Source organism: Perca fluviatilis, chromosome 10, assembly GCF_010015445.1.
Source record: "Perca fluviatilis chromosome 10, GENO_Pfluv_1.0, whole genome shotgun sequence".
NCBI lineage: Eukaryota > Metazoa > Chordata > Actinopteri > Perciformes > Percidae > Perca > Perca fluviatilis.
The window spans coordinates 2340862-2356496 of record NC_053121.1 but is presented as its reverse complement, the minus strand read 5'-3'; the positions used below and the strand labels follow the sequence as shown (position 1 = coordinate 2356496).

The 15635-nt window shown below is 42.3% G+C and overlaps 2 protein-coding genes and 1 long non-coding RNA gene across 8 annotated transcripts in view; 2 read left to right on the top strand and 1 right to left on the bottom strand.

Moving 5' to 3' along the window:
* Positions 1-697: 697 nt before the first annotated feature.
* On the top strand, positions 698-2938 carry LOC120566307 (POU domain, class 3, transcription factor 4-like). The gene has a single exon (XM_039812666.1). It carries the CDS (start codon positions 749-751, stop codon positions 1835-1837), a length of 1089 nt encoding a protein of 362 aa, XP_039668600.1. The 5' UTR covers positions 698-748; the 3' UTR covers positions 1838-2938.
* An 8810-nt stretch (positions 2939-11748) lies between these two features.
* The window catches only part of LOC120566869 (ribosomal protein S6 kinase alpha-6), a 33361-nt gene continuing 29474 nt past the window's right edge, over positions 11749-15635 (bottom strand). For all 6 annotated transcript variants that reach the window (XM_039813534.1, XM_039813537.1, XM_039813536.1 and 3 more), the window contains one exon: positions 11749-12967. In XM_039813534.1, coding sequence (XP_039669468.1) covers positions 12842-12967 — 126 coding nt within the window. In that variant the 3' untranslated portion in view covers positions 11749-12841. The remainder of the gene's footprint in view (positions 12968-15635) is intronic.
* On the top strand, positions 14592-15300 carry LOC120566871. The gene is made up of 3 exons (XR_005640479.1): positions 14592-14655; positions 14885-14970; positions 15248-15300. It is a non-coding gene; the product is annotated as an uncharacterized LOC120566871 (long non-coding RNA).

Below are 15635 nucleotides of genomic sequence, written 5' to 3'. Positions count from 1 at the left end.
ACGTGTCCGATGAGTGCATGATTCCATGTGGAGCAAAGGTGTGAGTTTGGCCTATCAAATAATTTTTTTTTTTTTTTAAATATCTCCTCTAATAGGAAATCTTATTTTAAATAGGCCTAATAAATTGCCATTATAGGTCCAGGCCAGGCATTATTTTTGTCTGACCGAATGGTTATGGATAATGAATGTCCTGTGCGTAAAACTCTTCCGCGTAAAACACTATCTTGAGAAGCTCATTCTATAAACACCTGGAGAAGTATTCTCTAAAAGTTAATAATTAGCAATGAGAACCGCTCTTGGTTTGATTGTATCCTTCTACATTAAGTGCTGGCACGTCTAACAAATGCCATTGCGCCTTAATCTCCTCCTTCGCACGCGCTCAAGGGTGACAGGAGAAGCAATAAACTCGTGCGTAAATCAGTTGGAAACTTTAATTAATAAACAGGAACTGCGCTCCACGCGCACATCGTTGCACAGCCAGACCCACTGGACCAGCATTCCGTCTCATTTCCGGTTCGACTGCCTGTAACCCTTTGCTATCCGCAGCTCTGCTTCCACAGGCGGAGTTTTCGGCTGTCTGCGCCGCCATTGGTCGAGATGCGTCGTCACTGCGTCTCCGTCGGTCTGTGAGTGGCGGTGGAGGCTGTCAGTCAATGGCAGGCTGCTGCCGAGACTCCAGAGAGAGGGAGATGTCAGAGGCTGAGCTGCTCCCTTCCTTCAGTAGCAATAGAGGGGTTCAGCAGCCAGCATGGCCACAGCTGCCTCCAGCCCCTACACCCTGCTCAGCTCCAGTCCCATGATCCACCCGGACAGCCAGGCCATGCAGCCTGCTAGCCCCTACAGAGGCCACCAGAAACTTCTCCAAAGTGACTACCTGCAGAGCGTCCAGAGCAACGGACACCCTCTCGGGCACCAGTGGGCGAGCAGTCTGTCGGAGGGCAGCCCCTGGTCGGCCTCCATGGAGCAGCAGGACGTAAAACCCGGCCGAGAGGACCTGCAGCTTGGCATCATCCATCATCGCTCCTCGCACGTAGCGCATCACTCCCCTCATCACAACAACCATGGCAACCACCCCGGAGCCTGGGGAACTCCGGTGTCCCACAACTCCTCCATCACCAGCGGGCAGCAGATTAACATCTACTCGCAGACGGGCTTCAATGTCAACGGCATGCTGGACCACGGTGGCCTCACACCTCCACCCAACCCGCAGGGCCAAGGCATGCACCCGGGCCTCAGGGACACGCTCAGCCCCGAGCACAGCGACCTCGGCGGCCACCACTGCCACGACCACTCCGACGAGGAGACGCCGACTTCGGACGAGCTGGAGCACTTTGCCAAGCAGTTCAAACAGCGGAGGATCAAGCTGGGCTTTACGCAGGCGGACGTGGGTTTGGCTCTGGGCACGCTGTACGGGAACGTCTTTTCCCAAACCACCATCTGCAGGTTCGAGGCTCTGCAGCTGAGCTTTAAAAACATGTGCAAACTAAAGCCGCTGCTGAACAAGTGGCTGGAGGAGGCAGACTCGTCCACGGGCAGCGCTAGCAGTATAGACAAGATAGCAGCTCAGGGGAGGAAGAGGAAGAAGAGGACGTCCATCGAGGTCAGCGTCAAGGGGGTTCTGGAGACGCACTTTCTCAAGTGTCCCAAACCCTCCGCGCCGGAGATCACCTCGCTGGCGGACTCGCTGCAGCTGGAGAAGGAGGTGGTGCGCGTGTGGTTCTGCAACCGGAGGCAGAAGGAGAAGCGCATGACGCCGCCGGGAGAGCCGCCGCCGCACGAGGGACCCTATTCTCACAGCGGGAGCGCGGGAGACGCCTCCTCGTGCCACGATCTCTGACCGAAGCACCGGGAGGAATCCCCCGGCATGCACAGACTCTCGAGCGCAGGGGCGCGCGGTGGCACCTCCAAGCCCCCCGTGGCTGTCCCGGACTCAGACAGACTCCTCCAGCTGTCTCCAGCACTGAAACACAACAACAACAACAACAACAACAACAACAACAACAACAACAGCAAGAACAGAGATCTACCTGTTCAGCCTTCGTCATTTTCTAACTGTCATGAGGGCATTATTCTAGAGCGGCATATCAGACGTCACATTTCAGATTACCTACCTTTGGAGCCCGGTCAAATTATTTTCTACATCACGGATATAAATACAAAATGTGCCTAATAACCTGCCAGCGCCTTTGGTTTGTGTCACCGTTTCTCATCAGCTCAATAATAATGCTATTTGGCGGACTGGTGTTCCATTTGTTTGGGTTTTTCTCACACACGTTCTGTTGAAGTGAAACCAGTAATTCTATCACAGTTTCTTAATTAATTTGTTGCAGCACCAGAGGCCGTTTTACAGTCCACCTCATGCTTCCCTCGGGCATATACCATGCTTTAATTCTCTCCATATTTACTCATTATTTTGTAACATACTCGTAGCAGATCTGTAATTGTTTTTTTTTTTTGCATATGCAAATATAGGCCCTCATTCCAGTTGTAGAGGTATTGCTACCAACAAAATAGCACTTGGAGGTTGTTGTTATTTTTTATTTTATTTTTTAATGAAATTCCTCCCTTATGGCCTGTAGCTTATGAAGCCACACACAGTTACAGCTATTTATAAATTCTTTTATTTGATTTCAATCATCTTCGACCATATAAACTGTGTGGACTCTGAAACAGAGCCGAGAATAGAGAGAGAAAGGGGTTGATGACGCTATACACCTGCCTATAAGTTTATTGTACGTTCAGTATCAAAATTTTATAATCTTAAATACTCCTGTTATTGGTTTATTTCCTAAGTATTTTTTCGAATATTGTACAGTTTTATATATTACCCTTTTGAAGTCATTAATTTAAACAAATGCTCCTAGTTATTCATGCACTTAATTAGCGATGTAAACACACACACACACACACACACACACACACACACACACAATATTTTCAGTAAAATTGAACTGTTTCGGCGGTTTTATTCCAAATTTCGATGACAGCTCAAGTAATTATTTATTTTCAGTATAAAGCTTGTATTATGTTTTGAAATAAACTATGTATGTTGTAATAAACATTTCTTGCTACAACTGTTCACTGTCCAAAACAGAATTCAACTTCTGAGGAATGAATATTGAATAGTAGGCTTAAAATAATACAAAATAATAATAATAATAATAATAATAATTATTATTATTATTATTATTATTATTCAAAATAGTGAAAGCAATAATTAAAATGTGTAATTAAGTTTTTTTATTCAATATTCCTTTTAAATGTGTACACAATTTATTGATTCATTCAATTTGAAAATTGTGACTAATTCTAATTATACTGAAGAGAATATTATGCTCCATTTATGTATTTATGCAACTATGCTTAAACAGCATAACTTTCACTCAGCTTCAGTGTCATGTCAAAGGGCAACGTTCTCCAAGTTGACTAACAGCTGTAAAACATCCAGCGGTTGAGCAGGACCTTGGCTGCAGGTCTGCAGGTCTGCAGGTCTGCAGGTCTACAGGTCTGCAGGTCTGCAGGTCTACAGGTCTGCAGGTCTGCAGGTCTGCAGGTCTGCAGGCTCTACGGCTCTACGGCTCTACAGCCAACTGAAGTCGCTTTCTCCAGCACTTCCACTGAAATGTTATTGTCCGGGCCCTCTGCCCTCCTCAATCAGACATGCGTGATTTATCGCCTGGGCCGCTGGGCCTGACAGCAAAACACAATGACACACACGCACACACGCACGCCACACACACACACACACACACACACACACACACACACACACACACACACACACACACACACACACACAATCAGAAGCAGATGAATCTCATTTGAAAGACTACAGCTGCGTATAATTGGCCATGCAAGGGCAAAATAGAGCTATATTCCTAAAAAAAAAAAAAATCATAATGCCTAAAAATAATTTACGGCCGTGGATGCAGCGCTGCTTAAATGATTCAAAAACAGAGCTGGAGAGGGAGAGTGAAGGAGGGGAGAGAGGAGAAGAGAAGAGGAGAGGAGAGGCGGAAGGGTGCTGGGCCTTGCCTTGAAATGGAGAGCCTGACTGGAATACTAATGCATCTGAATTTATGCATCTCCTCAGTCTGCAGCCCTGAGAGGGGGGTGGGGGAGACAGAGAGAGAGAGAGAGAGAGAGAGAGAGAGAGAGAGAGAGAGAGAGAGAGAGAGAGGGAGGGAGAAGGGTGTGAGGGTGGAGGTGAAAGGGGGCGGTTATGTAGAAGAAGAGAAAAGTAAAACCATGGCTGATTGATTCCATCCATCTATTTTAGTTCAAAATAATCCCTGATTTCTAGGGGAAATGCCCCTAGATGGAAGGAGAGCAAGCAGCCGAGCAAACAGGCAAAGCAAAGCGAGCCAAGGTTCAGAGCAGCACTGCTGCAGTATCCTTGAGCCTCTCCCCGCCCCCCCCCATACTGCTTCAGTGTGGAGTCAGGATGCTTTCCCAGCCTTCCAAATATGTCTCTAAAGAGTAACTGACAACACCACATAAATAAGTTACTAGTGTAAAAATGATTGACTCGGGAAAATGTGTAAAGGACAATGAGACAAACATGCAGGTGAAAGATATATTTCAGCAGAGGCATCAAATGATGAAGAAGAAAAAAAAAGAATGAAAAACTTCAGGTAATTATTTCTCCAAAAATGCTTGAGGTTGGACGACAACGATAATGGACCCTCTGAATCAGATCCTGAGTGAGAGCGGACTGATCATCAGACAGGACAGCAACAAACAGAAGCAGCATGGTGACTTGTGTACCACAGTAGCAGTTTGGTTGTTTGCTGTCAGGGGGGAGATAATGGGACCGGCTGACTCACACCTTTTTCATATAATTGTATCTCATCTCAAACCTTCTGTTCTCTTTGACTTCACTCGGTATCCTCTTTCAAAGACTTCGGTTGAAAGTTGAAAGTTGAAAGTTAAAAGTCAAAAGCGTAAAAACAAAACAAAATTTCTTCTAAAATAAATTGTTTTCCAAAGCTTTTAATGGTAGTGTTATTTTTTGCCAAGCTTTTCAAAAACCCAAACTGTCTGAAGGTCAATAAAGTGAATAAAACACATTAGGATTAAAGAGGCGTAACTGTAAAGCAGGGTGGCACACGTTTACTGAGAAAGCAGGCAAAAGTTTGTGAGGCACTGATGCAGTGTTTGCAGTAAAACCAGTATGGAGGAGGTGAAAGAGAGGACATTCAACAGCACATTCATCTTTAACTGGAAAGGGGGAAAGCAGAGGGCTGCCTACAGAGAACGCAGACGGCAACCCACATGAGAGGATTCCTACATGGGAATAATGAATATCTGCTGCTAGTCGGCCACATGGTTGTCTGACTTTTGGACTAAAATCATCGACTCAACATCAGTCCTTTATTTTCCACAAAGTCTCACTTCCACCATGTTATAATTGTATTTTCACACCTCTTCTGTCAGGCCACAAAGTTCTGGTTCTTGTCTTCATGCTGGTTGCTCTGTTGTCTCCTAACTTATTCATGTCCCAAAGCAGTGGTGCCCAAACTTTTTGGCTTGTGACCCCTTAAAACAAAGCAATGTCTACTTGTGTCATAGCCAGCTGCATATTGTGCCCTTGGTATAAATAGGGACCAATCTTTGTTTCCTCGGGTACAACCCAGAAGCACATACAGTTTTTGACCACACACACACCAACACCACAACACTACACAGGCATACATACAGGCAGTGATTTGTCTGGAAACCCAACTAAGATCTCATGAAAATAAATGGAACCAAAGGTTTTAACTGCAAATATGACTTGGACTTTCATTGATCAAAAAGGTAAAGTGTGCGTCAATTACTCTACCCGTGGAACAGCACCTCAGGGGCTTAAAGCTTGGGCTTAGCCTCTACAATAGTTCCCCCCACCCCATTGTTTTGTTTGAATAATTTTGTTTTGGCCTTAAACGCTTGAATTATCATATCCTGTCCCGAGCCCGAGGTCTTAAGGCATGTTCTACTTTACACTTAAGTCTTTAAATGGAAAAACAAAATATACAATAAAACATTTACAAATGACTGAAATTACAAGAAAAAACTAAACTAACTAAAAGAAAAATTATAATATATTAATAACTAATTAATTAAACAATTATGTATTTTATATGTGAAATTGTATTAATTTTTCCTTAAAAAAAGGCTATTTTAAGTTCTAATTTTACACTGGAATTATTGCTCATCCATCACTGAGATGGGTGGTATATTTTTTAAGTAACAGTAGTATCATCACTTGGGCATGACAAATATTCTGTGAGAATTCCCAAAATGACCAAATATCTTCTTACGGCAACCATCATCCTGTATAGAAAAGGTCATTTAAAAAACACAAAGTTCCAATACCTCTATAAGTCAATAGACTAGAGTAGTAGAGGGTTTCAATGTGGATAAAAACCAATGACAGAAGTAGATCAGGCCCACAGACCTCTGCTGTTGCTAACACATAACGGCAGAAGCATACAGGACGTCCTGTTAAAGAATACCAACTCTGGAAAAGTATGTCCTGACTTGAGAGCATTACCAGAGCTAAACCTTCAAATAGTGACAGTCACCGGTTAAGAGATTGTTGTTTCAGCCTGAGAGAAAAAGTGAGGCTTCAATTTGCCTTGGAACCACTACTTTTATGCATTTTCACACCACGAACAGAATGTTATGAGATTTATAAACACATTGTTTGGCAATGCTTTTTCTTCTTGTTGCAGGGATCATCTACACGCAGATCCATCACATTTTCAGTGTATTTGTGCTCACAGTTGCACACTTGGCAATTCAAGCAGTCATGCTACTGCAGGGCACTGACACGACTTCAAAGTGAATATAACCAAACTTGATAACTGATCACTGGAGGGCAGAAAACCTCTGCAGGTAACACCAGTGTATTCGAAGACACAATCAGTTGCAGGTAACTGTAACTGATAGCAGAGGAGAGAAGAAAGCAGAGAGGATGAGGAGGGGAGGGGAGAGGGTGTCGAAGAAGAAAAGAAAGACGAAAGAACCTGCAATATGACTAATCGCATAACCTAAAATCAATTTCACATCCTCGGTTCTGGTATCCTCTGACAGGTCGGGCAGCTACAGTTTGGAGGGTGGGGGTGGGGCGGTGTGAGATATACAATACATCCAGCCAAGGGGATCCCAATATCCTAAGTCTATAAGAGTCATCATGAATAGAAACATTGAGCATACTTCTTTGTTGCTGCTGGTAACATCTTAAATCCTCCTCACCTCTTAAGATGCAGCGCAGGCTCTCAGAAACCTGGTATCTCCAATTCTTACATCCAGTCATTTATTAATTAATAATCAATGCCTGCTTGTCTACGCATAATCAGCTGCACACTGATAAAGATGCATATATCTAACAGTTGTGATGAGTTTAATCCAAGATAGTGTTTTCCTTGTTTGGTTGGAATCATTTTTGAGCATTAAAACACACAGAACAGTCCAGTAATTCACAAGAAAAATAGCAAAGAAAAGGACCGGCCGAGGTTGGAAACCACTGTCTTAAGGCATATTCTACTTTACACTTGCTGTAAGTGAGTCTTTAAATGGAATTGACAAAAAAAAACAGCTAAAATAACTCAAAATAATATCAAATATGTATTTAATATGTAAACAAATGAGAGTAAGAAAAAACATTTTCTTTTAAAAGACATAAACATTTTGGAATATAGCTGGTAATAATGTTGAATTCCCAAAATGACTAAATATTTTCTTAAGATCAGTGCAGGCTCACAGAAACCTGATATCTCCGATTCCTACATCCAGTCACTAGCAATTATTTGTAAAAAAAAAAAAAAAAAAAAGAAGAAGAAGAAAAAATGGTTTCGGTAGAACAGCTGCCTCTGTGATCTCATTGTTCTTCTCTGTTGAGGCTGTGGCATTCATGTCTTTGCAATTACTTTGACAATTAAAACCATATTAGGGTTGTGCAGTGTGATGGCTCCATTAAGGAACATAGGAACTCTGAGCGACATCCACACTTTGTTATTTTGAGGCTGACACTCCTGCAAACTTTGTTATGGGATGCTGTGCTCACACGTGGCTGCACACCTGCAGTTAGGAGGCCGCAGTTTAAAAGCAACAGAAAAAGAAAGGGTGCATGCATGTGTACACATTTACAAACACACACACACACACACACACACACACACACACAGGCGCGTGCGCATGAACGAGTGGCATATGAGAGTAGAAAGGCCTGTTTATGACACAGAGAGTAAATCACTGTGTCTGATATCTTCATTTGAGACAGAGTGCTGATCACTGCTCGTCCTGCTTGTTCCACATTAGCTCATTATCGCACACGCTCACTCCATTAATTCTCTTGCTTTTATTAGCGGCAAGAGTGGATACACACGCACACATGCATACACACATAAACACACAGTAGACTGATGACAAGCACTGCCTCTACCTCATCTGACAGCTAATGGCTTCATTAGGAGCAGCGTGTTAATTGGCTGACTTTGGGGAGACGCTCGTTAATGAGGATAAATAGATTCACACCTGAGCGGGGCGCTACCCAGGCACAGCGGCACTGTGGGAACTCTGGATGACGAGCAAATGTGGAGCGCATATACATATGACTGCAGCACTTTATTACGGAGTATAAGGCAACGTGACAGACCTCTGTCCCGTTTTTCCTTCCTCCCAGCCTGAACACAGTCGTGTTTTCCTTTGCCAGGCAGACTTATTAGCCGAGTGGTTGATTAGCACCAGGAGGCCAAAACAAAGAGCAGTATGTCAAAACAATTAGCCCCACTGTTTACCTCCCAGCTCCCAGGCTGACTACTAAATGCATCTAATCCAGAGAGAGGGAGAGAGAGAGAGAGGGTGGTAGAGAGAGAGAGAGAGAGAGAGAGAGAGGGTGGTAGAGAGAGAGAGAGAGAGAGAGAGAGGGAGGAGGGAAGGGAGGGGAGGGTGGTAGAGAGAGAGAGAGAGAGAGAGAGAGAGAGAGGACATGGAGTCAGCTCAGACAGTTGCAGAAAAAGGACAACAGCTGGTCCATAGGCCAATGTGTGTGTGTGTGTGTGTGTGTGTGTGTGTGTGTGTGTGTGTGTGTGTGTGTGTGTGTGTGTGTGTGTGTGTGTGTGTGTGTTGATGGGAGCAGTCCTCATGCCTCAATCCATCTGCTCTCCTACCTAGATCTCCATCCTCTGCTGTCTGGTGAGGAAAACCCCCTGTTTCCCAAAAAAAAAAAAAAAAAAAAAAAAAAAAAAGAAAAAACCCCCCGCCCCCCGGGGCGGGGTTGGACAGACAAAATGGAAGCAGGCGAGACTGATCATTTACATAAGGGTAGGACACAGACCCACTGAGGGACGCTGCTGTGCGTTCAACAGCCATGGAACTTCTCATGCACTGCACAGTGTTACCACCTAGTGGTGGCTAATACGCTTTGCATCTCATTTAGGTTTCATTAGGAGAGGACACAAAGGGGGACTAAAGCTGGGAGGTGGCTTACTACCCCTCTGATCTAACCATGAACATACTTTGGGTTTAAAGCTGCACTAATCAATGTTTTCGTATAATCAGTTGTTAAAATGACTAAACGTAATGTGAAAGTGCTCAATCTTGGAGAATTATCTCCAAACTGCAGTTCCCCTCAGCTCATGCTATGTGAGCACCAAATGACTGACAAAGTTAGCGACTAGCTGGTGAACTATGTGTAGCATTTAGCAGCTAAATAGCCAGATATTTCCCTCAGAGGTTGATGGAGCCCAAAGTACCAAAGTAGAGCTAAAAGGGAGAGTGAAGATCGGACTAACATTTGCTGGAGGGCCAGAAACACGACTCCAAATGAATGCAAATGTTGCTCTGTATCTGCTGGATGTGTAAATAGGCAACTGCTAACGCATCCCCATATGACCTTTTGTAAAGGAATAATACATCAATAATCGATTACATCTTGTCCCGCTTCCCCAAGTGGACCCAAAAAAAATCAACTGATGTCGCTTTAATTTGCCCACACAGGGGCTTTCAGTTCATCTGTCTGATTAGACTCTGCTCAGGGTGAAGGTGGGCCGGAGCTTTGATGGTAAGTTATGGACCTTTTTCACAGCAGACATGTTGACCTGTCATAGTAGGAAAAGCACAGCTGAGATTGACAACCTTAACGATGGCTCAGTTCCATCAAGTGTCCCAGTAAGATATTTCAGTGAGTCAGCATGCACAATACCAGGACCTCTCCTAAGTGGAATGCAGCCATCAGTAATGGGTTTGAATACACCGGTACTTTTCCTACTATGACATGTCAACATGTCTGCTGGGAAAAAGGTCTATAGGTCACAAATTCATTTGTACCATTAAGAATTATACAGCTGTCATTTGTCCCGTCCTACAGGTGCAATAGCACTAACAGGGGACTCAGGAAGATGTCAATCAATCAGTCTAACCACACCCACACAGTCCTGGGAAGAGGCCCAATCTGCCACATTAACTGAGAACACCTGTATGGGTGTTCAGGGCCTTTAAAGGAGAAATCCAGTCGATTTCAACACGTAGCTCTGTTGGTTGTAAATTTGGAGTGCTGTCAGTAGCGAGAAAAACGAAACCAACCAGCCCTGCCTACACAGTTTTATCTCCTGCTAGCGTTAGCACCCAGTGGGCTGAAACCAGGAAAGTTTTAAACGTGCTATTAGCCTCTTAACGTGTACGAAATGTCATTACAAGTGCCTACCCATGTGAAGTGACTCCTTCCAAGCGAACACCGTGAATCTGACTGCAGTAGATGTGAACAAAACGCATAGAAGTTGTGCTAATTCAGCTCGGTTTAGTTCCGGTGTTCAGATGGCAGCAAGGGAGCGTCTACAAACTACAACACCGAAAAGAGATGCAACAAAAATATTTATTAATTTAATATTGTCTCCAAACTTACCTCAATTATAATTTGTCTCCTGCTAGTTGTACTCCAGCAATTACTTTAAAAAAATAAGCATATGCCTATTTTTGAAAATGTTTGTAAATATTTTCGGTGTTGTAGTTTGTAGACAGTCCCGAAGCACTTGCCGTCTCAACACCGAAAATGTGACGCTTACAACGCTAAAAAAAAAAAATTACATTATTGCTACAAACACTTTTAGGGACAAGTAAAAAATTCCATTAAGAAGTCAAGTCTGTGGAGCAGCGTAAGAGGACTTTACACAAACATGACATTCACCTGCATTATAGTGGAAGAAATCTCAGCCATGGATAGCTCAAAATCCAGCTGAACAAACAATTAGAAATATGGTTTTGTTATTCAGGTGAATCAACCACTCTTTAAAGTGACCATGTGACATTTGAAGGAAGACCTAACACAATATTATTCTTACTAATGAAAAGTTGAATTCATAAGCAAAAAAAAAAAATACAATACAATCAGTGGTTTTGCTGTTACGGCCTTACTTGTTCTGGTTCAGTAGCTTATGGTGGCTAATGTTAGCAAATATATGGACATTGCTGTGTAATTCACATTACAGAGTCAATTTGCTGACTTTTTAACTTGTCTTCTTGTGTTACACTAAGTTTTAACATGTAACAAATAAACACTTCAATGGTTTTATCATGAAGTTAAATAAGAAGAAAACAATCTACCTCTCCAAAAATGAGTGGAAGACAATGGGAGCAGTTAAGCAAAAGTTATACAAGTGTAATACTGACAGTCTTTAAAGTTCCACTGTTGTTGCCTTGCATTAGGATGTTTTCCTGAGTGGACAGACGTTTGGGATAGAACAAACCAGCTTGGATGCCACTTGATGCATGTCAATAATGATCTTTAATGTCAATATATACAGAACTTGAAAGAAAAATAGAATCTTAAAAATCAAATGAAATAAATACAATATCATACAATTTCCACAATGTCTCTTTGAAGAGATATCCATGGAAATCTTTTTTTTAAATTTTTTTTTAAATTCAGCCTCTCTGGTTTGACGGGGTGCGTCCCGTCCCCCCCAGAGAAAACCCTACAGCTCCCCCACATGCTCTTCATCATCATCTTCATTATATATATATTTTTTTGCAAACTAGAATTTCTGTCATCGTGAACACATTGTTCCACCTTCTTTTGTCCATCTGCAGCTTATTTTTCCTCTATGGATACATTGTTAGCATCACACAGACGGTGCATCTTAAGGGAAAAAGAAATACAGGTTCTGTCCACACACGCATTTATGTAACAAAAGTGTTGGCAGATGATTTTGATCCAGATGGACTTTTTTTAATCCGCCACAAGCAGAATCATATTTTTTTTTTTTTATTTTAAGCGAGGAAACGGTCTTACAATGTCCCTCAGTCATTAACATCCTGCCAACACTGTCGCACATAAACCATTACCTCACGTTAAAGAAAAGGAGTTAAGACAGCAAAAGCCAACAAGGGAAGGAGAGAGAACTGAGGAGGATGGCAGAGCGCAGATGAAGAGAAGTGTGTGTGTGAGTGTGTGTGTGTGTGTGTGTGTGTGTGTGTGTGTCTGTGTGTGTGGAGGGGGGGGCACAGTTTACCGAAGCAGCTTTGAATCAGCCAATCACAGTGAAGGAAAACATCAGCTGGTGTGTTTCTCTTCCCCACACGCGGGAAGAGAGAATGAAAGGCGAGGAGGGCAAGTGCATATGAAAGCTGTGGAAATAAATACAAGTCTGTCTCCCCAGCAGTAACTGATATGTGAGTTCCCCCTCTTCTTCTTCAGCTGACTTCTTCACAATGCAACCTCGTCCAGTGTGAGTGCATATGTTGGGTGAGTCAAATAAATAGATTAAAATGGGAGACAGTAGGTCTGACTGGCCAGGACTTCTGTGTATGTGTGTGTTTGTGTGTGAGGTCTACACTGGAGGGCGAGTGGTGGTTGGGTCTACATGTCCGTTGAGGTGAGTTTCTTCATGCTGCGTCTCTGGGCTAGACTGGACGCTGCCACGGGCTCCAACACCGGCTGACTCGTCTTGTGGCTCAGCGCTGAATAGGTGGCAGCCATGGCTCCCTGGAACACAAAACAGTGAACACTTGACTTTAACTTTTAAATACATACAAGACTCCTGCTTCAAAGCAGTTTTACTAACTTTAGCTGTTTGGAGGACATTAAATCCTGGATGGCAGCAAACTTCCTCCAGTTGAATGAAAAGAAAACAGATGATTTTATTTGGATCCCCCACCTCTACAAAAGACCTGAGCAATGCCCTTGGTCATCAGATTTACAGTGCAAGGTCAGAAACCTAGGTGTTCTCTTTGACAGCACTCTTAATTTTGATAAACAAGTCAGCTGTTGAACATACATATACACATACACACATACATACATACATACATACATACACACTGTAAACCCGAACGTTCAAAGTAATTAAATAGATTAAGTAGTGTATACTCAAAGTTTTAGAACAAGTTCTACTAACTTAATTTTGTCAAGTTGGTGTAACATGTTCTTCCTTTTTGAGTATTGTTAACTAATATTTTCTGATTAAATGGAACTATTTTGTGTATGAGTAAGCATAACTTAAAAACATAACTTAAGTACAATGTAATAGAATTGAGTAATAACATACTAAGAATGATAAAGTCCTGTTATTTCTATTGTTTAAAATAGGGATGATTTAAAAATAAACTGAATTTATATAGCACATGTTAAAATACAATAAAATCTCAAAGTGCTTTACCAAATAAGTAAAATCGATCATAATAAATAAATTGCAATAGCAAATGGTCTGAAATGCATTAGACATTAGTGGAGGACAAAATGTATTTATTTTATTTATTTTTTGCTTCATCAGTTTAATGTAGCCTATATATTCTTTTTATTTTTATTTAAGCAGCTGCAGGGATAATTTTGTATGGCGAGTTAATCTCTGATTCAACCTGCGAAGCAGAAGGTGGCGCTAATTTGCACACTACACTGATTCCTTACCGCTCTTTGGAAAAACACAGAAGAAGAAAAGTTTGAACAACGCAGCAAGGCGGGAAGCAGTAGGGTTGCAGAAACTACCTTACGCAGCAGCAATCAGGCTCACTGGACTTAATGTAAGTTTTGAATGTTAATATTCATTCGCTTTTACTTCTTTTATACATTTTGTATGTGTTTGTCTCAGAGAGCGTAGACCTTCTCCAAGCCCCCGCCTTCACTGGCTTATCACGGGAGTCTTGTAGGGATTGGCAACTTGTCAGATATAGGTTAGCTGCTAAAGAGCTAGCTAGCCACTTAGCGCACCAATAACGTTACCAGAGACTATTTAGAAGGACTTTGGACGTTACGACCTCCAGCAGCACAACTAGCGACCTAGCTACCACTAAGCCTACCCTGAAGAATTTGACGACGGATGAATCTAGTAATCACACGCTCATTCCCCGCTTAAAGGTGGTGTTAGAAAATTAGTTGTTAGTAGAAGCACTAACAGACACCTCGTATGCGATAGTTAGTTTTTGTTGCTGGAAACTTTCAATAGTGCGCAAAAGAGCATAAACGCCTCAAACTGAGTTCCTACACTGCAAGTCCGCTCTCTGTGTAGCTTCTAGGGACGCTAGTTTTAAATTCTGTGTGAGCAGACTGTCTGAGACACGAAGATTGCTGTTAACAGAACGAATCAACTGCCCGTGCCTGCCTACTTGTGTTGCCTCGGTTTTAAAACAAACGACCCTGCTGGAGGCAAGCTGCTTTTCATGACAAAGATGAATAAAGTAAAACCCTTAACAGTAAAGCTTTGGTTTGTAGAAATGGTATTATTGTTGATTAACCATGCACTAAGGTTCAAGTGTGGCTGCTTTTCTTTACAGTAATGTTAATTTTGCTTGATGGCTTTAGTAACTTGACACTTATGGGGATTAAATGAAAAGATCATTAACAGGGAACATTTATAAATGGAAGTATTTATAATTTGACACTCTTTGAATGCTTTTAATTGTTCAGTTTCAGATCAGTTTATGCCTTTGCATCTTGCTGTTCCAGTTTCAAGAAGTTAAGGAAGATAACTGGAGATGTGATAACGATACCAGGTAATCCAATGAATGTGAATTCTTCTATCACCCCCCTCCCCGCCCTCTAAATACCAATAACTTGAATTGTTTTTTTTTCTCAGACAAGGTTTTAGTGTGGTAACCCCAAATCATACGCACTCCCACATACACACATCATTGTTTTTCTACTTGCCTGTTTGATCAAAATAAAGTGTTTTGCTGTATTTAAGTCAACAATTAATGAATGTGTTCTGTTCACGAATACTACTAATCATATTTTACTTAACTTTGTATTTGCTTGCAAAAATTGTTGAAGAAGACTGAGAAGAAACTGCCCCTCATTAGAAAGATGATGGAGACCACATTTCCACGCCGACAGACCATAGTGATGTCCTGCCCACCAGTGAACGACCTCATGGACCTCTGGCCTGCTCTCAAAATAGAGTCTGAGGTAATATGGATCAGCTCTCTCTTTTAAAGTGAAAATTGTGATTCTTACTCATTTGGCTGATATTTTTGCTTTATGAATGTGTGCAAGATTCTTCAAATTGAACTGTTTTTTTAATAAGTGTTGTTGCTGTATTCTCCTCTGGCTGTTATTTCTATGTAGTTGTATGCAGAGTTCCAGCGGATTACAAATCAGAACCTGCCCAACACGTGCTATGCTGAGCTTGACCGCTATCTTCCTCGACTGATGACCTTAT